Raw genomic sequence first — 25260 nt, 5'->3', positions numbered from 1 at the left:
AAATTATTCTTACAGAATGTAACTTAGTATCTTGATTTTATAAAATGTATATCAAACTATATACTGACAGAAAGTAAATTAGTAACTTGATTTTGAAACATTTTTCCCCAAAATAATACTGACAGAATTTAATTCAGTGGCTTACATTTGGCACAATTTACGCTCAAAATTATTCTGACAAAACCTAATTTAATAACATTTTGCCCTCAAATAATAATGAGAGAGGGCAACTCAGTAGCTTAAAATTGACAAAATTTAGATCCAAAATTATACAGACAGATCGTAACTTAGTATCTTCATTCAATAAAAATTTTCCCCAAAATAATACTGACAAAATGTAATTCAGTCACTAACATTTGACACAATTTACGCCCAAAATTATTATGACAGAACGTAACTTAGTATCTTGACTTTATAAAATGTATATCAAATATATTCTGACAGAAAGTAACTTAGTATCTTGATTTAATAACATTTTGCCACAAGATAATACTGACAGAATGTAATTCAGTCGCTTACATTTGGCACAATTTGCGCCCGAAACGGAACATTACTTAGTACCTTGATTTGATAACATTTTGCCCCATACAAATATTACTTAGTTACTTAATAACACTGACAAAAGGTAACTCAGTCGCTTACAATTGACACAATTTACCACCAAAATGATACTGACTAAAGGTTACTCAGTAGCTTGATTTAATAACATTTTTCCCCAAAATAATACTAGTAATAATAGTTTCTTTTTTTGATAAAATGTAATCATTAATAGTAGTAAATCAGATAAAACCTATACACACCACTTCTAGTCACCACACAAAATAACAAATCACTTCATTATTTCCACAAATAATGGTTGAAGCTCTATAAGGGTTTGAATGGAACCAACATGCACGACTAAACTTATTAAAGCTACTTTCAGATCGTCCTCTTTGTTTCAACACGTAGCGTTTGATTCCGTGACCCTCGTGTCATGTTCGCTGTCGAAGCCGCTGCTTTCTTACGGTCAAATTGACTTTTGACTGCTTCATTTGAATGTTCGCCTCTTTTCGTGCATCGTTCGCTGCCACCTACTTTCCCTCCGTCTCACTTGGACGCACTTCTCATTAACTTCCTGTCAGTCTCGTTTTTGCTCTTGCACTCTTTCTTCTATATTGGCATCGCTCCCTTCTTTTTTAATGTGCTCCCTCCTTCAGTTCTAGTTAAAGGCTGCTTTGGCCATCTGCCTTTAACTTGATGCTCTTTAGAGTTATTTTCGTTATCTCCAGCCCTTCCACTGCGATCATTCATGCATCACCATGAAAGTAAAAACACACACTAATGTTGCATAAATTGCCGCATTGGAAACACGATCGCACATCTACACAATGCCACAGGTGCAGCGATGAAATCCACAAATTAGGAGCGAGGGGGGGAAAAAGAAAGTGAAGAGGTGAGAAGAAGAGATGGTGTTAACAGATAAGTGAGATGAGCAAAAAGAAGTTCTCTTCAGATCCTTCCATCTGCCCCGGAAACATACTGATCCATCTGTGAAGCTTCCATCTGGGACAGGAAAACATGGAGCCTGTGAGGCAGCTCCGTTTGTGTGTTGTGGCATCAGACCGTGTCCACACATTTTGACCATAAACGAGTGACTCCTTCTCGTATGTTCGCTCTTTTTCTTTTTTTTGTCTCTTCGCCTCATCTGAAGCTATCGGGCACAACGGTGGAATGAGATGAATCCCGAAGATGAATCTCACAATTATTAGTTGTGTCAGTATTTTCTAGAATACCAAAGTGAAGGCAGGGTTTTTCTTTTCAAAGATGGATGGTTGTTTAAGACTTGCTACCTTTAAGGTGTGTGTACGGGCAAGAATATGGTGATACGATACGTATACTGTAGGAACAAGGATATATTTGTAGTATTGTCTGAGTACTTGAGTCTGGAGTTTCAGACCACATGTCTCTTGATGAATTTGTATTTTATTCATTTGTTTTGACACCAAAATATGTCCAAACATTAGCTTAAAGTCCACTGTATCTTCTCGTCCTCAGTCATCGCTGGGATGACCGCCGCCATCTAGCTGCCGGGAGTTTAATTGCGACACAAAAGTGAACGAACCCCGTAAATATTTGCATGTTGATTGTCAATTAAAAAGTCTTATTATTTTATTCAAAACATACTTTATTGAACTGTAAACCCTTAAAGAACCGTGACAAAAAATAAAATATGAATTGAAAAATGCAATATATTGCTGTATTGATATTTGCAATCTGGATTTCAACACTTCTCACTTATGGTATTTGACTTAGCTTATCTTTTGTTTTCCTTTGTTGCCATTTATTTAGGAAACAAGTTATTATTATTATTATATTATGTTTTTTGATGCATCTATAAATACTAAATTTAACTTTAACAACCAACCCTTTAACTATTTATATTTTTTGATTACATTGTTCTTATCAAAACACTGCTCCAATAGGATGAATCTTACTTGTTGTTTCTTAAAGCAGCAATACGCAAGGTGTAAAAGATTGTTTTTGTCTCCCCCCGATGACGGACCACTGTAACTGCAATAATGTGGAACCTCTGCTGCCAAACTCAACATCTACAATTGTTTTTACAAGACATCCTTTCACATCCTGATTACTAAATCTTCAAAACACAAATACATACATAGCTCAATAAATGTTTCTCACCTCTGTGAGCGTCTGTTGAATGAAGGAAGCCGTCTGAGGCGAGACGTGCCACGGTGACTTCTCGTTCACCATGATGGCGTCCAGCGTGGCCTTTTCCAGGATCACGTCGAAGGAGGCGTCTTGGAAGGAGAGCTGGCGGACGTCCATCTCGTGCCAGCTCATACCTGGGCAGTGGCTGTACCTGTCCCTCATGTTGCTGACGCACACGGGGGAGTAGTCGATGTTGGTGATCGACTGGTATCCGGCGTCGTACATGTCACCGCTCATGCTGCTGTTCCCACAACCTGAAGGAGACGAACGACAACAATCAGTCAGCCTTCATCACGGTAACCTACTTCCTGATAATTGCCATTAAGATGAACCAATCAGAAGCTGGCTGGCAGCTCAGCAATCATTAGCAATCATTTTCATTTAGTCCTTTTTTATAATAGTAGTTTTGATAGTTTCAAATTCTTTTTGAGCTGTTTAGATTTTCTGTTCTATAATTTAGTTCTGGTTCCATTGTTAAGTCACTCCAAAATATTTGGAACAGAACACCATCACTTTGATACTTCCATTTAGAGAATGTTTAGTGAGTAGTGCCTCGATGTTAACTTCAAAAATTTTAGTTAACATACACACACACAACTCTGACAAATATTTTAGCAGTAGGTAAGTAAGTAAGTAAGTAAGTAATGGTTATTATTTGTAAAGCGCCTTTCTAGACCAGGGTCACAAAGCGCTTTAAAAACAATACACAGTTAAAACCATATACTATAAAAGGCACAGACATAATTGAGTTGGTATCACAGTACATACATCATGATATACAGTATATCAATATTGTAATATCACAATAACCGACCAATAATCAAAATATTTTCATTTATTTTTCTCTTTTTATGGCACAATCTACAAGTGGAGTGGCAGAAGTCTTGTTTAACTTTCTCTATTAAAAAAATAATGATCAATCAATACACTATATTATTGCGATATATTACCGTATCAATATTTTGTTCACACAACTAGCATTATATATAATTAGTAAAAGTGAAAAGTGAAGCAGGACAGTCGCAAAGGTTTAGACAAGAAACACAAGATAAGATTGAAAATGTTTTTTTTCTGGCTCCCCCTAGTGTTTGAACAGAGTAATAGCAAATTACTGTGAAAACATTTATGTACGTTTGTGTCCAAGAAATTTCATCACGCAAATGAATTCACACAACCGAGTAGGGTTGGTTAAAAAACAAAATTCTGGATTATCTTTCTAGATGCCAAACATGACATCTGTTAGTGAATAGAAGTCATTATGTTTTCATAAAATGACTTATATACACGTACTATATATATAAACACCTTGTCAAATGTCAACAGTTATTCTTGAGTACCTTGCATAAAAAAAAAATGGGTAAAGTTTAATTAGTTCACAAATAATAGCACTTGTTGATGTTGATTTAAGGATGCTTTCCAACCCACATAAAGTTGAAAAAAAAAAGGTAGATGGTAAACGGTGGCAGCCTCTTATGTATCGAGGCAGGATGAAAATAATCTGCTGCACGCTCCATCTCACCTTCGAGATAAGATGACTCATAGACGGAGGAGGCAGAGGCGGCAGAGGAGGCTGACATGCACAAGAAAAGAAGGGAAGAGGTGAAGAGAAGGTGGAGGAAGATATCAACAATTCCATGCTATGATTTCTCGAGCTAGCACGAGAGACGGATCATGTCTTGGGTTCCGACTACAGTCGTCACGCGTAAACACCGTTGGACGAGTGTGACAGGTGGAGCCGTTACTTCCGGCGGCGAGTCGGCGCCGACACCTCGGCTGGAAACGTGCGACTGAGCTTGTTATCACCTTTACTTGCTTCATCTAATTACACCGGCCTCAAAAAGCTTCTGGTACGCGAGCGCTAAAACCCAGTTATCGTCCTCACACGACGAACAACACGTCTGCTATCTATGTAGATTTTCACACGTGAGAAACGGAGCGAAAAAACACACATTCAGGTTTTACAGCATTGACTAAAATAAGAGAACCTTGTGTTTGTGTTCCAGATTGATTGAGCAAGAAGTTTATTAAAAGTAGGTCAAGTGGTCTATTTTAGCTTGAGGAGTAAAGAGTTTGAATTCCCCCCCCCCTGAGCTTGCATGGGTTTCTTCTGGAACCATGGGAGGAAACTTCTCAAACATATAAAGGTTAAATGGTGACGCCTTGTGATGGACTGTCCAGGTAGAAAATTACCCCCAAAAAAGGGAGAAAATATATATATTGGTCTCTCGCAACATCGCATTTCTGCAGATTGTTTGCATGTGGTACAGCATATTTAATGTATTTGTTTAGCACATAAGTTACAGATAAACACAACTACATAACTTAATGGGAGGCACCCAGCTTACTTATGGTGCTAACAAAACAGTTAACTTCCACAGTTGCCTTTCTACATACTGCTCTATATACTGTAATTGACGGCTGATTGTTTGCTACAATACTGTATTTAAATTCTACGTCCATGTTACCACGTGCAAAGTGATTGAGTTGGCTGGGCGTCAAAGCATTAGGTCATCATTAAAGAGAAGGTTTTTGAGATGGATGGCACCTCATGTGCAATTTTATATAAATACATGTTGTTGATTTAAACAAGTTAATATTAAATGTTGATTGCTAAGTGGATTTCATGTATTGTAGGGGTCCAATGTAGTCTTAAAGTTCTCCATTAAAGGGAAGTCATCGAGGGGTAGTTCATCCAAAATTCACTAATTTTCCAGTTTAGACAGTAGACTACTGTGTACTTCATGTCTGTTTAGCATGTTAGCCTTTAAGCTTCTGCTACAAACAGGCTCAAAATATAGATTTGTAAAAGTTTTTCTAGAACAATTCCTCATGTTGAGGCATCAATACACGATGCACATTGCAGATGAGCAGTATTGAGGTATTTGGATGTTTTTTTTGGATGAAGATGAAGAAAACTGAGCTCCAATCACTACTTTAAAATGGACATACATTTATGTCAATAGTTCTTTAAATAAATGGAAAACTCTGAAAAAAATCCTAGTTCTTAGTTGTGGGTCAGTAGAAAAAGGAATGAATTTTGGGGCGAACTACCACTTTTAACTAAACAGGCAATGGTATATTAAGCAAGACGCTACCAAACAATAACAACTCTGGCGTCAAACAATAAACTGACATCATAGTTTCGTAGGTAAAATTGATGCAACTGTGAAGTCTGGCGCCCTCTGGAGTCGTCGGGAATGCATGTTGGCGCTCGTCACGAATCGTGTTCCACACAAACATCGCTCCCCAAGGGTTCTCCCCGCTGACACAGCTGCGTGGGTTTTATTTTGCCTCTTGTTTCCGTGCACTCGGCGGGAGGATCCGTATCACATGTCCCCCCTCATTCCTCGGGGCTGTCACGGCAATTAAGGTTGCCTGGCGCTCATAAAGGACACTACCCCAATTTTATCTGACGTGACATCAGCCATTGGGCGCCGGGATATCAACCTCTCACACACTTACCCACCCACCTGACAACAAGCCAAGAGAGCACAAAAGGTTGAGAGGAGACATTCTGTTGCAGGTCTTTCACTGTCACATTACAGGGAAGTTGTTGTTGTTGTTGTGTCTTCTCGTGCCCCCATGTTGGCGACTGAATAATGTAAAATAATAAAAAAGTTCCAGCTAGTAAAAGGCAGAGGGTGAGTTTGCACGACAACTCTATGGTATGGGTGTCAGACTTGATCATGCAGACGATGGAAACTTTAAACTGGGTCCAAGTTGCAGTGTGGAAAATATTTATAAATATAGAGTCGTCAACTGCGGCTTTGGTGTCTAATAAAATACAAAACATGTTTTGAACGAAATGATTTCCTCCTTGGAGAACAGACAACAAGTTATTTGTTGACACCACGATGGTGCCATGGGTCATGATAGGAACAAAGGTGACTAAAGGTCTTGTGGTCCGCTGATATATCGTTGTTTACGATAAGATAATGATCAAATAATGGATGTCAATTATACTTGTAAAGAGTAAAAGTCATTCTGAAAGAAATGCATGACAAACACAAAGATAATAAAGACATGTCAAACTCATACTTCCTGTTAATGAGAGTTGAACAACATCTTGTTCGGTCCGCAACCTTTGACCCATTGTGTGATTTTAGTTCCTGATACTAGTTCTTCTGGATTGATCTGGATTAATACACCCTCTTTTTCTTTATAGATTGATTCATTGCTGAGATCATTTAAAGATGCAAAGTCTATGGTCATACTAGTGTTTCTCCGATATCCTATGAACACACTCATGACACATCTAAGAACCATCTTATAATCCCCATCATTGCTCCCGCAGGACCCACTCGACTCGTGTTTATCGACAGAGCTACACCCAGAGGGGATGCTAATCTCTGCACTTATGTCTTATGATTGCCATGATTCCACTCGCACTCATCACAAAGTTGTTGATGTGGCTCGGCCATCAGACACCACCCCCCTTCCAACACTGACGGTAGCTCCATCTATGGTCAGGTGGGCCTCATGGGTGGGGAACCCCTGCCAGCGAGCCAGCGGTGTGAAATATCAAAGCTGCCATATCTGAGGTGAGCCGAGCACAGCAGTGGAAACTCCATGATGTCAGAGGGACACGGGGTATTTTCTGCTCATCGGAGATTGGTTTGGACACGGTGAGGAGGGGGCTCAGGGTTTGCTGACGGAAGATGTGCACATGCACTTGAGCAACCGCCGCCCCGCGGCGCTCCCTGCTGACAGTGGGGGAAGCCTGAGGTCACTGAAGTGCGTGGTACGTCTTCACAAGCGGCGACTCCCGTAAATGTCATGGATAACGTGTACTTATTTCAGGTAGTTATGAAGAAGAGTGTAGACGTAACGGTGAACAATACTACATTAAAATGGTTAAGACAGCTACTGTATATGCAAAAATGGTTCTATTGCCCACCTTCTCAAATTGGCCACAAACGCATTACATTTTATATTGAATTAAAACAAATTACATATACACCTCACAACCCTTTAGGTCAAAATAAGGACTTATAGTGACTCTAAGTAAAACTTTCCAACAGTTTTAAAGTATGTTGAGTAGAGTGAAGTTGTACGCAGATAAGGTTTTTGTTTACATGCTTGAAGAGTGTTTTTTGCTATAAAACATTTATTATGGCAGAAAAATATATTGGACATTCTGTAAATGTGTGCAAAAAGCGGTATGACAAGACATTTTTGACAACAAGCCATTACCGCCTGAGTAAAAATCGAGGCGAGACGGAAAATAAAAGATTGCGGTACAAAGTAAAACAGACTGGTTTCCAATTAAGCTTGAGATATTTTTTAATTGTGTTTAAAAAACACTACTGTTTCTACATCGGATTGACAGGAACGAGTGTGGTGAGATCAATAATGTAGAAACAGCCACGGTGCATTCACGAGCAAGGGACACATTCATTATAATTAACAAAGAAAAAAGGAGTTTACCTAATGAAAATCAATGAAATAAAGAAACTAACAACCTAAAAACCGACTTTCTTTTTTGTAAAGCTGGAATGGAATCACAATAATCTTGAATCTAAGTAACAATGATATACTTGATAAAAAAATGTATTGTTTGCATTTTTTTCTCTATAAAAGTTACAATAACACTAAAAATAAACCAAGACCATTAACATTAACCACTGTTAAGCCTAGTTACTAGTCCCTATTGTATAAATAATGTTATAAACACGGATATGAAATGAGAAAAAGAGCCGGAACAAAACAAGAAAACTTGGAAGTAAAAAACTTAAGGTGCCTTGAGAATAGAATGATTATGTACATAAGGATTAACAAATTCTCATCAATTTATAAAAATAAGCTTACATTGTTGTTTGGGTGTAGTGTTTTGTATTACAATGTACTTTTATATAAATAATGTTATATAAGACAATTTAATTTTGAACATTTTCTACGTTTTTCTTTCTAATTCATTAGTAAATGAAATCTTGAGATAAACTAATTAGCAAGTTCGATTTTGAATTTAATCTTCGAATAACAATACGTCTAAAACATTCTATGGCTAGTTTCTGCCTCTGAAATACAGTCAAAAGGGCCACGTGTGAGGCAGATATCCTTCTTAAGTCACCACTACATTTCTTTCAGCCTGACGGAACATGCTGGAGCTGCCAGGTCACAGGATTCGTTCACGTGAGAGAGTCGATATAACGGTGATCACAGCTGACGGTATCACGCTGGGCATTGTTGGAAGCAATTATATTGTGCCATTAGCTCATCTCACGATACAAAAATAACAATAATACGCTTAATATAGGCACGTGTTCATCGGTCCACAGCATTCATAGAGGCTCAAACAGTTCAGACTACAATCACAACCAGCTATTATTTTATATGCAGGCGGTTCGAAAGCCTGCTAAGAAGAAACATCTTCAGACATGCACCCTTGTTTTTTTGATGAAGACGTTGGACTCGACACGTTATTATTCTCTCCAAGGAGAAGTGAAAAGAAGGACAGCACCTACAGAGTTCAACTCTTACATGAGCAAAATTACCACAATGTCCTGTTAAAACTTCAGAGTGGATTTAGTTCAGAAAAAAAAACAGGGATTTATGATGTGCGGTTGTCAGCGAGATTGAGAGCTTCACGGGAAGGTGGTGTGACCTGCTATGAAATATTAGTTTAAGACAGTCAAGCTGACGAGCAAGAGCAAACGCACAACTCATGACATAACAGCTGCAGCGGAATTAATTAAACTGAAGGACATTTAAGGTCTTACTTTCTCGTTTGCACAATGACAGCGCCTAAATCAGGAATTATTGCTATTAAAGAAATTAAATGAATGTTTTTTTAAAGCACTCCTGCATAGATGGGAGTCAAATCTGCAGAGATTTTGGTAAGAAAAATAACTTTGACGGACGCCTACATTTGTCCACCCAAGTGCCAAAACGCAAGACGCCTAAATTGTTGATCACTGCCCATTAATTACCTTCTAATTATGGATATCAAAATAAGAAACAGCATGTGGCTCTTACATAAGCACAACTAGAAGGATTTGCTTGCACTGTGCTGCAGATAAGGCCCTGTCTCTGTATTAATGCGGCCCTTATGAGGTCACCGACAGCTATTACAGTATATAATAGATGTTCAATTTAAAATATAAAATATACATTTTTCTCGAAAGGTAAACTGAAAGTAACTTGTAAATATAAAGTAAAATAGGCGATCGCTTCACATAAATTAGGTTGTACTCCGGGTTTCCTCCTATAGTCCAAAAACAGAGGTTGATTGGGAACATATTGGGGATATTGCCTGTAGGTATGAGTCTTTGTGTGCCCTTCTGTCCACAGTGCCCCCCGCCTCTCGCCCAAAGAAACTGGGATAAGCTCCAGCCCCCCACGATCCCATAAAGGATTAAGCGGCATAGAAAATGAATGAATAAAATCTGTCATGTTACCACCCTTTCATTGCCCTCTGTCTTTTCTGCAAAGTGTAGCTAGCCCCTTTGGAAATTGAAATCCAAATGACTACAAAAAAAATAATTCCAAAACCCCCAAATGCAACAAACCCAGAGTTCAGTGATACACCGAGTACGAGCTGAACATTCACGATCAAACTTCAAGCCTCCACCGTCATCAGGAGAGCAACTTTCTAATTCGATATATTCGGGCTGTTTCAAACGCTTGAGAAAAGTTGCATCAGCAGCGACGTCAGATTGGAGTTCTTTTTTAAAAAAAAAGCGAAATTATTCCAGAGAACTCTGCACACTTCACTCACAGGCGTCCTTACGTAACCGACGAGATAATTAGTGGCAGGGTAATGAAGCGAGCGGCTGTGACAATACAACGGTTTGATGAAGTGTAGAATTGTGTGAGTGTTTGACGGAGGATCTTTTCGAAAGACTTGAGCAAATGGAGCTGCCTCTGCACTGTGGCAGGATGCCCCGGGCTCCTCTCGCGTCCAAAACACCGACAGGCATCAGGAGTGTAGGATTTAAAGATAAATGTGGGACTGCTTTGGCGAGAGCGGCTAATAAAAGCCGTTTCGCATCCTCCTCCTTAAAACGTTCTGCCAGATATAATAACTTTTTTCAACACTTGAAATGTCATCAGTGGAAGATAATATTTGCCAACTCAAATGGTGATTAGAAGAATGTTATGTTTAGCTTTTTCAAGTCAGGTGTGAGGCGGACTGAAGCAACCACACTTGTGATGAAACTGGAAGAAGAATAATTCTATTTTTTTCAGGCTGGAAAACTCCCAAATCACAATACAATAAAGCAGAAATGAGAATCTTCCTTCAAGATGAGCCTGGCTGTTGATCTCTCCGTGGCCATCATGAGCATTGTTAGAAGAGAAGTCGTATTAAAACGATAAAAAAGCTACAGATTTTACCTCTGATTGACTCAATGAAGCGAGTAATGTCCATTACTTTACATTAAAGTAAAAAAAATAATAGACTTCCTCTATGCATCATGTGTCGGGGGGTGGGTAAGCTCATCTAAATATCTTTCTTCCAAAAGGAGAAAAAAAACAAAATATTCCGATTATAAAGAACACCTCAATACAAGCTAAATGAACTGAATTTTAAAATAAATTGTAAATATGAAGGTCACAACCTTCTGAATATACAGGTTTTATAACGCTAACATGAAACGAACATTCTTGTAACATGGCAGTAAAACAGCTAGATAAAAACTAGCCAGGTTTTGTGAAATGTGTTTTTATTTCCACTTTTGTCGATGCTTACTTTTAAACATATTATAAAGGAAATCATTGAATTATGTAATTAATATGTATGTTAGGTCATAATCCAAGTAGGAATTCCCAGCCATGACGAAATTGTTTATGATAAAAATTATGTAAAAAGTTGAGTTTTTATATTCATCATTTCATTGACATTTTCATCATTTTGAAAACATATTCATATTTATATCATTATGAGCTCACTATACTTCCTGTGCTTCTACTGGATGACTAATCCTGTCTCCAGCCAACCTGCTGAAAAAACACATTTTTCCCTACTTTATTACCTTGTTTCTCCCAATACCATCCAGCCTCTGTGTTTTGATCCTCGGCTTTTTATTTACCACTTACAAAGACCTGACTAGCTCTGAACCTGAAGGATGTGTAGCCGATGTGCAAAGAGAAGTGATCCAATATCCTTCATAAGATTTGTGCAAACCCGTTTATCATCCACAGGAAATGTCTGACCTTTTTACTTCCTAACACAGTTTTATCAACCAAGTACTTATAAAGATTTTGATAGGGGATCAAATAGGGGATAAATGTGGACAAAACTGAAACACTGGTGATTGCTCCTGATGATAAGGTTCCAGGGTTGAGTCAGTACTTGGGTGACTTAGGTCGGTCTGTCAAACTGAGCCTGAGAAACCTGGGTGTTGTATTTGATAAAGACATGTCTCTTGTTCGACACTGCAGAAAACTGACCAGAAACTGTTTCCTTCAACTGAGAAAAATCTCTAAACTTTTACGTTTATGTTTGTTTTCATGTCTTAACAAGAAGGATCTGTCTCGCCTGCAATTGATTCAGAACTCTGCAGCAAGAATTCTAACCCGCTCTAGTAGAAGAACTCACATTTCTCCAATCCTTAAAACTCTTCACTGGCTTCCAGTTTCTTTCAGGATCAACTTTAAAATTCTGGTTCTTACTTTCAGAGCTATTCATTGTCAGGCTCCTCCTTACATCACTGATCTGATCCAGCCTTACACCCCAGCTCGGGCTCTGAGGTCTGTGGATCAGAATCTACTTATGGTTCCACGCACACGGCTCAGGACCAGAGGAGAGAAATCTTTTCAGGCTGTTGCTCCTAAGCTTTGGAACAATCTTCCTCTCTCTTTGCGCTTGATGGAGTCTACTGACTCCTTTAAGAAACACCTTAAGACGTTTCTATTTGTTCAGGCTTTTCCTTGATTTTCTGGAACTCCTGTGTTGTTGTCAGTATTATCTTGATCTTTAAAGTATATACTTTTTTGAGTATTGTTTTTGATTGTTTAAGCGCTTTGTGACCCTGGTCTGGAAAAGCGCTATATAAATAAATATTACTTACTTACTTACTTACTTTTTTTAATACATATTTTACTCTTGATGACAGGTTTATCTATAGAGTGAATGACTTTAATTGAAATTAAAGGTCATTCCTTTCCTTTAGGCTGGTCAAAATCAGCGAGGGACCAAATTCTTGGCTCCTGTGAGAATTCCCACTAGTATGTCAGTTGCCAGAGAGCCAACGTCATGAGACAATGTTGACAGATATAGACCAGTTGACAGAACAGTCCATCTCAGACATGACATTTGGAGACACCTTATAATAAAACATAAAAACAGCAGCAGAAGTAACCGTTTGAATGAAACCTTTGTGCCAAGAATAAGAAAAACAAACCGTTTTAGTATCCAATCTAATGTTGGTTTTCTTCCAGAATGTCCCATTTATTTCAATGATACGTGACAGTCAAACTACTAGATGTCACAACACAAAGAGCTACAATAGTTACAGTGTCGAGCGGCTGTTTGCTGGCACGATTCTTTTTAACAGCTGCGTCTGTCAACAGCTCCACTTCCACTCTCTGTGAGATTTATCATCACCAGAGCGAGTCACCAATATTTATTTTTCCGGTCTGCTCCCTCTCTCTCTCCCGGTTCTCACGGTTGGCGCCTCGTGCTTCGCTCTCGCTATATGACTGACAGCGTTCGAGTCGAGCGGAGAGAGGAAGGTCGTGATTCAGCAAGAAAAAGATTTAGCTTCCTTTAATCTGATGAACACGATTCACCTACTGTACTTTCCCCCGCCGGCACGCAGAGATAGTGGTGTTCTCTGTGCAGTCATTATTGAAGTCAGTTATATGAAGTCATTATTTTGGCTTTCCAGAGTTCAATGTCAACGCTTTATTTTCCCATTTTTATAAGATCAGCATAAAATGTGACCTATAATGTTTGTGGCCCCCCAGTTGAGTTTAAGAGCCCTGTTTTAGAAACATTTTCCCTTTTGTTTAGAGGTCACAGGATACACACTACTTTTGTTTTATTTCTTAAAAATCAAATTGGATTTTTCAGTTTTGTTTTTTAGTAATTCAGGAATGTTTAGAAGCTTCCCTCTTTCACTGTTATAGCTAAGTATATAGACTTCAGTATTGCATTGCAAAGGCTTACTGTTCATAACAGTGCCGTTTAATAAAGAGTTCAATTCCGAGTCAGAAAATCTGTTCTCAAAATAGTATCATTCAAGTCATGTGACATGAGGTATGTGCTGTTTTGCTTTCTAGAAATATATGGATCTGGTCATGACAGGTAAAAGTTATGTAAAAGTTTCTGAGATGTAAAAACTGCTGACACATTTGCCGGTGGGAAGCAGTGAAGGGAAAATCTGACTTAATCTACACATTAATATAGAAGCCAACAAAATCTTTTTGCAATATGATTATAATTAGGGCTCTGTATTTGCAAGAACAAGGAACAAGGATATACTGTATTTGTACTTGCCCACATGGACCAAGTCATAACTTTTCATTTGTTTTGAAACCAAAATATATCGTAACATCATTAAAAGTTGCTGGAGTCGACTGCATCCTCTCGTCCTCAGTCATCACAGAGATATCAGAGGATTTCATTGTTCCTTTGGCTATGGAGGGGGTAATGACTGCTGCCATCTAGCGGCCAGAAATTGAATTGCAACACAAAAATGAACAAACGATGTGAACATTTGTATGTTAATTATGAATACAGAATCAAACTACTTTACTTTAAACACACTTTATTCAAGTGTAAACCATTAATGAACTAATAAAATATGAATTTAAAACACAGTGCAGTGTTGAATATTGTTAGTGTCGTGAAAAAAGTAGATTGCAAAATATCAACCTTATCAATATTTTATCCCCCCTCTTAATTACTACATTTTCTACGGTATTCATGTCAACAAAAGGTTTTGCAGCTCAGTCATCTTACAAAGATTCAGAGCAGACAATAAGAAAAAACATGGAGAACTTGAAGATGAAAATACTTTTTTGGAAGGATTTAAAAAAAAAAAAAACTCGACTTGAGAAAATACTCTCCAAGACAAGGTGAAAAAGTATTGCTTAAAAACAAAACTATCATGACTTTGATAAATGTTTGTATTTGTTCACTGAATCGTCTCCCTCCGTTTTCGAGGTGACTCTTAAACAAGAGCCAGATTTGGCAGATTTACTGTAGCACTGAGCGATGTTGGCTGATAGTCCGATACTCACTGTGAACAAGGAACACACACACACACACACACACACACACTTCTGCAGCATACACTTCTTGTTGTTTTTTTAAGCCGACCACATACTGTACAGCACCAACAATGTTCTGATCCCATCTGCACACCGGACACACACTGCGGCCGGAGGATTTGTCAGTTCAAGGTGACTGCGACGATAAGGTCTGACCTTGCTGTGATTATGCAGTATGGATCAGGAGCCGCTGATGAGGAGCCGCCCGGTGTCACAGCTTTACGGCTGACTCAGCAGATTGATTCCCGCAGGGGGGTAAGTGACATGCGTCTCTGCAGTACCACGGACGGGATTCTGGACCGGGCCGCGTGTTCGGGTGTTCCGTCGACGAAAGATGTACGTAAGGATCTAATTTTTTTTTCTTTTGGTGATTTACCAATTCGCCCCAGAAACATCCACCTCTTCTGGGGACATTCGACGGCTTACTGTCTGCATAATCTGTCCAACGTGTCCTCAGTCAGCCTCTCGGACAGATGTCCTGGTGCGCCAGGGAAGCGTCTGGGAAGCAATAACGATAACCAGCTTTTCTAAATTGCTATTATGGTGGTTAACTTTTAACACTTCCTGGGTCAATTCATGCATTTTGTTTTGGCTTTTTGGCTCAGCCCGTCTTCACCGTGACCCCCGTGAATCTCAGCTAAAAAAGAAAGAAAGATCTCATCTCCCAACTCTTTTCCAACTGAATAAAAAAAAGAGATTTGAAAAAGTTAGGTTTCCTTTAACTTGTGTTATATCACAAGGGCAACACAAATATTTGTTTTGGGGCCTCCGGGTCACCTTGACCCAGATTTTAGACAAGGATTAAGTGAGAGCTAAAATCTTTAAGACCAAATGTGGCAAGTGGTGACTTAGCTATTCAATCTTGCCATTGTTCAAAGCATCCAGTGTTCTGTTCTAAAAATCTTATTTAAATCTATTTCAACCAGAAACACCAAAAAAATAAATCATACTTTTCTTGAACCACTTATTTTCTGTAAGTGGTAAAAAGTAGCTGATCTATAGTCCAGATATTTTAGTTTAAACAAATTGAATCTCTAAAATTAAGAAAATTAATGAGAAAAAAATAAAACAGCCCAGTGTTGATAATACACAGACGAAGTCGAACAACTCGAGGTAAAGAAAAACATCCGATAAACAACTTTCCGCTCGGTAAAAAAAAAAAAAAACCATGATATGAGTTACTGGGAGGATGAAAAAGGTTGAACGAGGGGAAAATGAAGTGGGCGGGGTCATCTTTACACAGCAAAGATGAGTGATACGAACGCTGAGATGTGATGAAAAGAAGTAATTGGTGAGAAGAAAAAAGGCGACAGATAAATCTGAATGTGTTTAACCAGCGTCGCACTTTCACTCTCTCTCTTCTCTCGCTTCTCTCCCCGACTCTCGGCTCAGAATCTCTGCTGCTGCTGCTGCAGTGTCGACTGCTGCATACATGATTACAGAACCGAGGCAGGTCCCAATCATCATTATGCACACACACTCTCACACACACTCTCACACACACACTCTCACACACACACGATAAGGCACTGCTGTGATAACGACTGCTCGCTCACAGAACTGCTGACTCATTCTCTCTGCTCTGTGTTTTGATTCGAGCTTATTTACATTTCAGGGTCTCCTCACCAGCGTACTTCATCTGACACAAGATGTTCTCACTTGAACCGCGCTGTCATGTTGAGATTAATACGTGGGAAAAAAAAAAATACTTTTGATTAACAGGTGATCATCAATCTTCAGATAAAAGAGGAATACCCTGTCAAGCAGTTTTGTATGTTGTCTGAGTCTACAATCAAGCAGCAACACTCATTTTAAAAGTATTTATTTTAGTTTTTCTTTGTGTGTTCAGGGTTCATCTATGAAGCCGACAGGGTTAACTGAGGCACCAGAGCATCATAATTCAAGGCAACAAGAAGGTGAAACATCTTAGAAGTAGTGATGGTCTGATGAAGCTTCATGAAGCAGTGTCATTATTTTTAGAGTCCACCAGATGGCGGTCTCTGCACTATTTTCCTTTGTTTTGAACAACTGTTCTATTGAAACATCACATCATTTTTAAACTGAGGGCGCCACCTACTGACCTCTAAACAACATGACACTGTTTCATGAAGCTTCATCAACACATCACTACTTACAAAGTATCTTTTAACTTGTCAGCATACGTGTAATACCTTGTCGGGCCTGGTCAAATTACAACAAATTGAGATGTGAAGTGGCATTTATGGAAAATGTAAATGTATTTTTCATTAGTTATATTCATTCATTGGTCTATTTATTTATTAATTTAATAAAGACACATTATATTTGTATTTTAATTTTACAAGATTTTTCATAGTAAAAAAAAACTAAAGGAACATCCTTTTGTATCGAGATAAAACAGTATGTAAAAATATTGAATTATGATGGTATTTCCTGTGCTGTGTCAATGTTATAGAATCAAATGTGAGGCAAGATTAATTTCAACCTTATCTTAACCTAAAATACAGATGCATTTTGGGTTCTTTCGCAACAGATGTTTCCCACCAAGGAGCTCCTGTGCCAACTGTAATATCAATTTTTTTTAAATACAAAAATATTCTACGGCAAAACCATTTATCGAAGCAGCACAAGTTTCATGTTCCCAGAACGCGGCGGGACGGTGACCTGTATCGATTTAACTTCTCATTCTCAGCCACCACCAAGTCTGACCGCTGTCTTGCGAAAAACAAATCTGTGGATTAAACAGATTTACATCAGGGCGGGGGGGGGGGGAGAGCGCATGTGCGAACACGGAAAAATAATACGAGGCTGGGATTAAAATCTGTGCGACTTCATGATCGGCTAAAAAAAAAACCTTGACATACAAAGTGTCGCAGCGACGGGAGCAAGAAACATGTCACACCGTGTCAGCTATCCTGGATTAACTGTCGGTCAGCGTTATGAACGTCAACAGGCGGAGGTGACAGGTATTTGCTGATCGGGCGAAAAGACGAATGATAATAGGAATAGGAAATTAATCTGAAGCAACTATATGGGCACTTTTAAATTTCAATTTACACTCAAATCTGTCGTGAAAATGTAACTTTTTAATACATTTGCCCATTTATTATTTCCTCAGGACAACAATACCTCAATACTAAAAGCCATTTGTTTGTCCAAGTTACTCATTCACACACACTCTGGCTCTTTCCACGAGAAAAAAGGCACGACATGCGTCACGCGTTACATGAACTTCTGGGAATTCTGAGGCGGCACACTATGGCAGCATGGAAAGAATAACGAGTCTGATGAGTCCGTGGAACAACAAAAGGGTCGTCCTTGATCAGCACAGGCAGGTGTTGGACACGTCCCATCAAAACAACAGCCTGCAAGTCGTCACCGCTGATCATTTCAGGAATCAATCACAGTTTGTGATGGTAAATTGTCCACACTAAGTACCATCCCTGAAACCAGTGGTGTCAAACTCTATAATGCAACTGAGCAGAATGTTAAACATAGTCCAAGTCATGGGCTGACCAAATTTATGTTTGGGAAATGCTTGGCACCCAGAACATATAGGGGTGCCAATATATACATTGGGAAGAGACCTCAAGAAACCCCCAGGAGTCATTGGAGAAACTATGGCAAAGACCTCAGTTATTTCTTTGGTGGGAGCACAGAGAAAAAAGTTTCTTGGAACTTCTGACAAGCACTATAGGAAGAATGAATTTGATCAGTTGCATTAAATAATTCAGGGAGGGAAAAATGCGAAGTTTCCGAAAATATACAACTCAATTAGAAATTAATGAATTGATGATAAGCAAAAACAAAAGAAACCATCAAAGAAAACCATAAAGTAAACCCCTTTTCACCCCCATTTTTTTTGCTTGCTGCGTTTTTCTTTTTCCGAAGGTCAAGTCATGTTTTCTTATTCCATTCCATTTACTCAGGTTTTACGGGCCCTAACAACAATTCCTGTATTGAAGGTGGTCCCTTTTTAAAAAAAAATTAATTGTCCACCTCTGCTTTAAACAATACATGTGCCGCATAGTAGATTACATTTTAATTTGTAGTTGTGTTTTTTTATTTAAAGTCAACACAAAATTGAGTTATCAAGATACTTAACACAATCATACCACCAAGTCCTCCACAGCTACTTCTTCTATAATGAAGATTTTCAACAGACCCACTCCATGGATTGAGATAAATCTTTTTTTTTTTTAAATCCAATTTGGAAAAAACGTAGTTCCTCTAAATTTGTCATTTCTCTCTTTTCCGTTTTTATTTTGCAAGTTGGTGGGTGAAGGATGCACGGCAAGAAGGTTGCAGGTTTGCTTCCAGGTTGGTCAATTTGTGATCTTTTTGTGTAGAGTTTGTATGTTCTCGCTGTGTTGGGTGCGTCTACTCAGGTTTCCTCACACAGTCCAAAAACATAAAGAGGTTGACTGAGATTGGGGAAATGTTCCGTGGGAATGAGTTTGTGTGTGACAGCGTCCTGTCCAGGGTGTCCCCCACCTCTTGCTCATAGAATCTGGGAAAGGTTCAATACATTTTCTGCTATTTGTAATACCTCAATCATATTTTCTCCAGAATAAAACAGTGGGATCATCTCCAAACAATGTGCATTTTAGTAACTGAGAAACAGACACAACAATATTCACATAAAGGAGACAAAGTAAGTAATTTATATTTAAAGCGCTTTTCCAGACCAGGGTTACAAAGCGCTTTAACAATCAAAATAAAACTAAAAAAATATATACTTAAAAGGTCAAGATAACACCAAGAACAACATAGGAGTTCCAGAAAATCAAGGAAAAGCCTGCACAAATAAAATGTCTTAAGATGTTTCTTGAAGGAGTCAGTAGATCATCAAACACAAAGGGAGAGGAAGATCGTTCCAAAGCTCAGGAGCAACAGCCTGGAAGGATTTCTCTCCTCTGGTCCAGAAGCATGTTCAGTTCAGGAACCATCAGTAGATTCTGATCCACAGACCTCAGAGCCCGAGCTGGGGTGTAAGGCTGGATCAGATCACTGATGTAAGGAGGAGTCTGACCATGAATAGATCTGAAAGTAAGAACCAGAATTTTAAAGTTGATCCTGAAAGAAACTGGAAGCCAGTGAAGAGTTTTAAGGATCGGAGAAATGTGAGTTCTTCTACTAGAGCGGGTCAGAATTCTCGCTGCAGAGTTTTGTATTAACTGCAGGCGAGACAGCTCCTTGTGTAGACACGAAAATAAACTGTTACAATAGTCCAGGCGAGAAAACACAAACGCATGGATTACAAGCTCCAGATCATGTTGTTGACAACATTTTCCTAAGTATAGAGATTTTTCTCAGTTGAAAGAAACAGTTTTTGGTAAGTTTTCTGCAGTGATGAACTAGAGACATGTCTTTGTCAAATACAACACCCAGGTTTCTCAGGCTCAGTTTGACAGACTGACCTAAGTCACCCAAGTACTGACTGAACCCTGGAACCTTATCATCAAGAACAATAACCAGAGTTTCGTTTTGTCCACATTTAGCTGCAAAGTGTTTTTACTCAGCCATTGTTTGATTTCTAGCAAACAATTGACTAAGCTGTTCAGCCTCTGGACCTCAGCTGGATCAATAGAGCAGTAGAGCTGGATGTCATCAGCAAGAAACATCAGGAAATCTCTGAATGATTTTACCCAGGGGAATCAAGTACAGCAAAAATAATAAAGGACCCAGAAAAGAACCTTGAGGGACTCCACACAACAGATCCGCCGATTCAGACCTCATTTGATTGGTAGATACACTGAAACTGCGCCCAGAAAGGTATGATGAGAACCATTCTAACACAGACCGAGACAGTCCCACATCCCTCAGTCTTCTCAGCAGGATCTGGTGATCAACTGTGTAAAAGGCTGAGGACAGATCTAAGAGAACCAGAAAATTGTATTGACCCGAGTCACCCGACATCATGATGTCTCTTTCAGTAAGGCTGTCTCCGTAGAGTGATGTTTGCGGAAGCCAAACCAAAAACTTCTCATGAATGTCCCTCTGATCCAGGAACAAAGACAGCTGCACAGACGAAACCTTCTCCAAGATCTTGGACAAGAAAGGGAGCTTAGAAATAGGCCTGAAATGACTGAGGTCAGTTGGGTCTGTTTTTTTGAGCAGAGGCTCCACAATGGCATGCTGTGGAAAGGGAGAGGTTCACCATATTGGTAACCCAGGGGCCAATTACATCAAATACTTTGATAAAGAGCCTACAAGGAAGGACGTCCTCTAAACAAGAGGAGGGTTTCATCTTGTTCACTAGTGCTAAATATCACCCAGAGATACAGCACTGAAGGAAGACCACGAGGAAGAGACCGGCTCAGAGACAGCAGGAAAGTGGGAGAGATTTCTTCTCTGATCAATTTAATTTTGTCAATGAAAATGTTTTCTTATTTGCTGCTACCAGTTACCTGATGTAATCAGATCTGGAAGTTTCCACCATCTCATTGTATAAAGACATCAGATCCCTGGGGTAAAGTCTGTTCAACTCAAGTTTAGTGGACTTCCAGAGACTCTCAGTCTTTCAACAAAGTCTCTTCAGACTCTGTGACATCATCAACATGAAGATTAAAGGTAGACGTCGATTTTGGGCCTTTTTTGAAGTTTAAGTGATTAAAATCGGTCAAATTATACTTTTTTTTCGAGCCTTCAAAAAACGACATTTTACGCATTTTCGTAACAATCTTTTGCGCTCACATGGTGTGTCTGATATCATACTTAAGTATTCCGACCTTTTTTTCCATTTTCGGACACGTCGATTTTGGACCATTTTTTAAAGTTTGAGTAAAAAAAATCGGTCGAATCAGACCTTTTTTCGAGCCTTCAAAAAACGACATTTTACGCATTTTCGTAACAATCTTTTGCGCTCACATGGTGCGTCTGATATCATACTTATGTATTCCGACCTTTTTTTCCATTTTCGGACACGTCGATTTTGGGCCATTTTTTAAAGTTTGAGTAAAAAAAATCGGTCGAAATAGACCTTTTTTCGAGCCTTCAAAAAACGACATTTTACGCATTTTCGTAACAATCTTTTGCGCTCACATGGTGCGTCTGATATCATACTTATATATTCCGACCTTTTTTTCCATTTTCGGACACGTCGATTTTGGGCCATTTTTTAAAGTTTGAGTAAAAAAAAAGTCTAATCAGACCTTTTTTCGAGCCTTCAAAAAACGACATTTTTACGCATTTTCGTAACAATCTTTTGCGCTCACATGGTGCGTCTGATATCATACTTAAGTATTCCGACCTTTTTTTCCATTTTCGGACACGTCAATTTTGGGCCATTTTTTAAAGTTTGAGTAAAAAAAAATCGGTCGAATCACACCTTTTTTCGAGCCTTCAAAAAATGACATTTTACGCATTTTCGTAACAATCTTTTGCGCTCACATGGTGCGTCTGATATCATACTTAAGTATTCCGACCTTTTTTTCCATTTTCGGACACGTCAATTTTGGGCCATTTTTTAAAGTTTGAGTAAAAAAAAATCGGTCGAATCACACCTTTTTTCGAGCCTTCAAAAAACGACATTTTACGCATTTTCGTAACAATCTTTTGCGCTCACATGGTGCGTCTGATATCATACTTATGTATTCTGACCTTTTTTTCCATTTTCGGACACGTCGATTTTTGGCCATTTTTTTAAAGTTTGAGTGATTAAAATCGGTCGAAATAAATCTTTTTTCGAGCCTTCAAAAAACAACATTTTAAGCATTTAGGCAACATTTGTTTGCGCTCACATGGTGCGTCTGATATCATACTATTGCAACCTTTTTTTTCCATTTTCGGACACGTCGATTTTCGGCCATTTTTTAAAGTTTGATTAAAATCTGTCGAAATATACCTTTTGTCGAGCCTTCAAAAAACAAAATGTTAAGCATTTTTGTAACAATTTTTTGCGCTCACCTGGTGCGTCTGATATCATACTTAAGTATTCCGACCTTTTTTTCCATTTTCGGACACGTCGATTTTGGGCCATTTTTTAAAGTTTGAGTAAAAAAAAATCGGTCGAATCAGACCTTTTTTCGAGCCTTCAAAAAAAGATATTTTACATATTTTCGTAACAATCTTTTGCGCTCACATGGTGCGTCTGATATCATACTTAAGTATTCCGACCTTTTTTTCCATTTTCGGACACGTCGATTTTGGGCCATTTTTTAGAGTTTGAGAAAAAAAAATCGGTCGAAATAGACGTTTTTCGAGCCTTCATAAAACGACATTTTAAGCATTTTCGTAACAATCTTTTGCGCTCACATGGTGCGTCTGATATCATACTTAAGTATTCCGACCTTTTTTTCCATTTTCGGACACGTCGATTTTCGGCCATTTTTTAAAGTTTGATTAAAATCTGTCGAAATATACCTTTTGTCGAGCCTTCAAAAAACAAAATGTTAAGAATTTTTGTAACAATTTTTTGCGCTCACCTGGTGCGTCTGATATCATACTTAAGTATTCCGACCTTTTTTTCCATTTTCGGACACGTCGATTTTGGGCCATTTTTTAGAGTTTGAGAAAAAAAAATCGGTCGAAATAGAAGTTTTTCGAGCCTTCATAAAACGACATTTTAAGCATTTTCGTAACAATCTTTTGCGCTCACATGGTGCGTCTGATATCATACTATTGCAACCTTTTTTTTCCATTTTCGGACACGTCGATTTTCGGCCATTTTTTAAAGTTTGATTAAAATCTGTCGAAATATACCTTTTGTCGAGCCTTCAAAAAACAAAATGTTAAGCATTTTTGTAACAATTTTTTGCGCTCACCTGGTGCGTCTGATATCATACTTAAGTATTCCGACCTTTTTTTCCATTTTCGGACACGTCGATTTTGGGCCATTTTTTAAAGTTTGAGTAGAAAAAAATCGGTCGAAATAGACCTTTTTTCGAGCCTTCAAAATATGACATTTTACGCATTTTCGTAACAATTTTTTGCGCTCACCTGGTGCGTCTGATATCATACTTAAGTATTCCGACCTTTTTTTCCATTTTCGGACACGTCGATTTTGGGCCATTTTTTAAAGTTTGAGTAAAAAAAAATTGGTCGAATCAGACCTTTTTTCGAGCCTTCAAAAAAAGATATTTTACATATTTTCGTAACAATCTTTTGCGCTCACATGGTGCGTCTGATATCATACTTAAGTATTCCGACCTTTTTTTCCATTTTCGGACACGTCGATTTTGGGCCATTTTTTAGAGTTTGAGAAAAAAAAATCGGTCGAAATAGACGTTTTTCGAGCCTTCATAAAACGACATTTTAAGCATTTTCGTAACAATCTTTTGCGCTCACATGGTGCGTCTGATATCATACTTAAGTATTCCGACCTTTTTTTCCATTTTCGGACACGTCGATTTTCGGCCATTTTTTAAAGTTTGATTAAAATCTGTCGAAATATACCTTTTGTCGAGCCTTCAAAAAACAAAATGTTAAGAATTTTTGTAACAATTTTTTGCGCTCACCTGGTGCGTCTGATATCATACTTAAGTATTCCGACCTTTTTTTTCATTTTCGGACACGTCGATTTTGGGCCATTTTTTAAAGTTTGAGTAAAAAAAAATCGGTCGAATCAGACCTTTTTTCGAGCCTTCAAAAAACGACATTTTACATATTTTCGTAACAATCTTTTGCGCTCACATGGTGCGTCTGATATCATACTTAAGTATTCCGACCTTTTTTTCCATTTTCGGACACGTCGATTTTCGGCCATTTTTTAAAGTTTGATTAAAATCTGTCGAAATATACCTTTTTTCGAGCCTTCAAAAAAAGATATTTTACATATTTTCGTAACAATCTTTTGCGCTCACCTGGTGCGTCTGATATCATACTTATATATTCCGACCTTTTTTTCCATTTTCGGACACGTCGATTTTGGGCCATTTTTTAAAGTTTGAGTAAAAAAAAAGTCTAATCAGACCTTTTTTCGAGCCTTCAAAAAACGACATTTTACGCATTTTCGTAACAATCTTTTGCGCTCACATGGTGCGTCTGATATCATACTTAAGTATTCCGACCTTTTTTTCCATTTTCGGACACGTCAATTTTGGGCCATTTTTTAAAGTTTGAGTAAAAAAAATCGGTCGAATCACACCTTTTTTCGAGCCTTCAAAAAACGACATTTTACGCATTTTCGTAACAATCTTTTGCGCTCACATGGTGCGTCTGATATCATACTTATGTATTCTGACCTTTTTTTCCATTTTCGGACACGTCGATTTTTGGCCATTTTTTTAAAGTTTGAGTGATTAAAATCGGTCGAAATAAATCTTTTTTCGAGCCTTCAAAAAACAACATTTTAAGCATTTAGGCAACATTTGTTTGCGCTCACATGGTGCGTCTGATATCATACTATTGCGACCT

The 25260-nt window shown here is 38.4% G+C and overlaps 1 protein-coding gene across 1 annotated transcript in view; it reads right to left on the bottom strand.

Moving 5' to 3' along the window:
* ece2a (endothelin converting enzyme 2a) overlaps positions 1-25260 on the bottom strand; it is a 78804-nt gene that overhangs the window by 34124 nt on the left and 19420 nt on the right. Inside the window, exon 3 of the mRNA XM_087810518.1 lies at positions 2680-2963. Coding sequence (XP_087666644.1) covers positions 2680-2963 — 284 coding nt within the window. The remainder of the gene's footprint in view (positions 1-2679; positions 2964-25260) is intronic.

The sequence above is a fragment of the Callionymus lyra genome, chromosome 16 (genome assembly GCF_982586985.1).
Source record: "Callionymus lyra chromosome 16, fCalLyr1.hap1.1, whole genome shotgun sequence".
Classification (NCBI taxonomy): domain Eukaryota; kingdom Metazoa; phylum Chordata; class Actinopteri; order Syngnathiformes; family Callionymidae; genus Callionymus; species Callionymus lyra.
The sequence above is the reverse complement of the archived record's forward strand: the minus strand, read 5'-3'. Positions and strand labels throughout refer to the sequence as shown.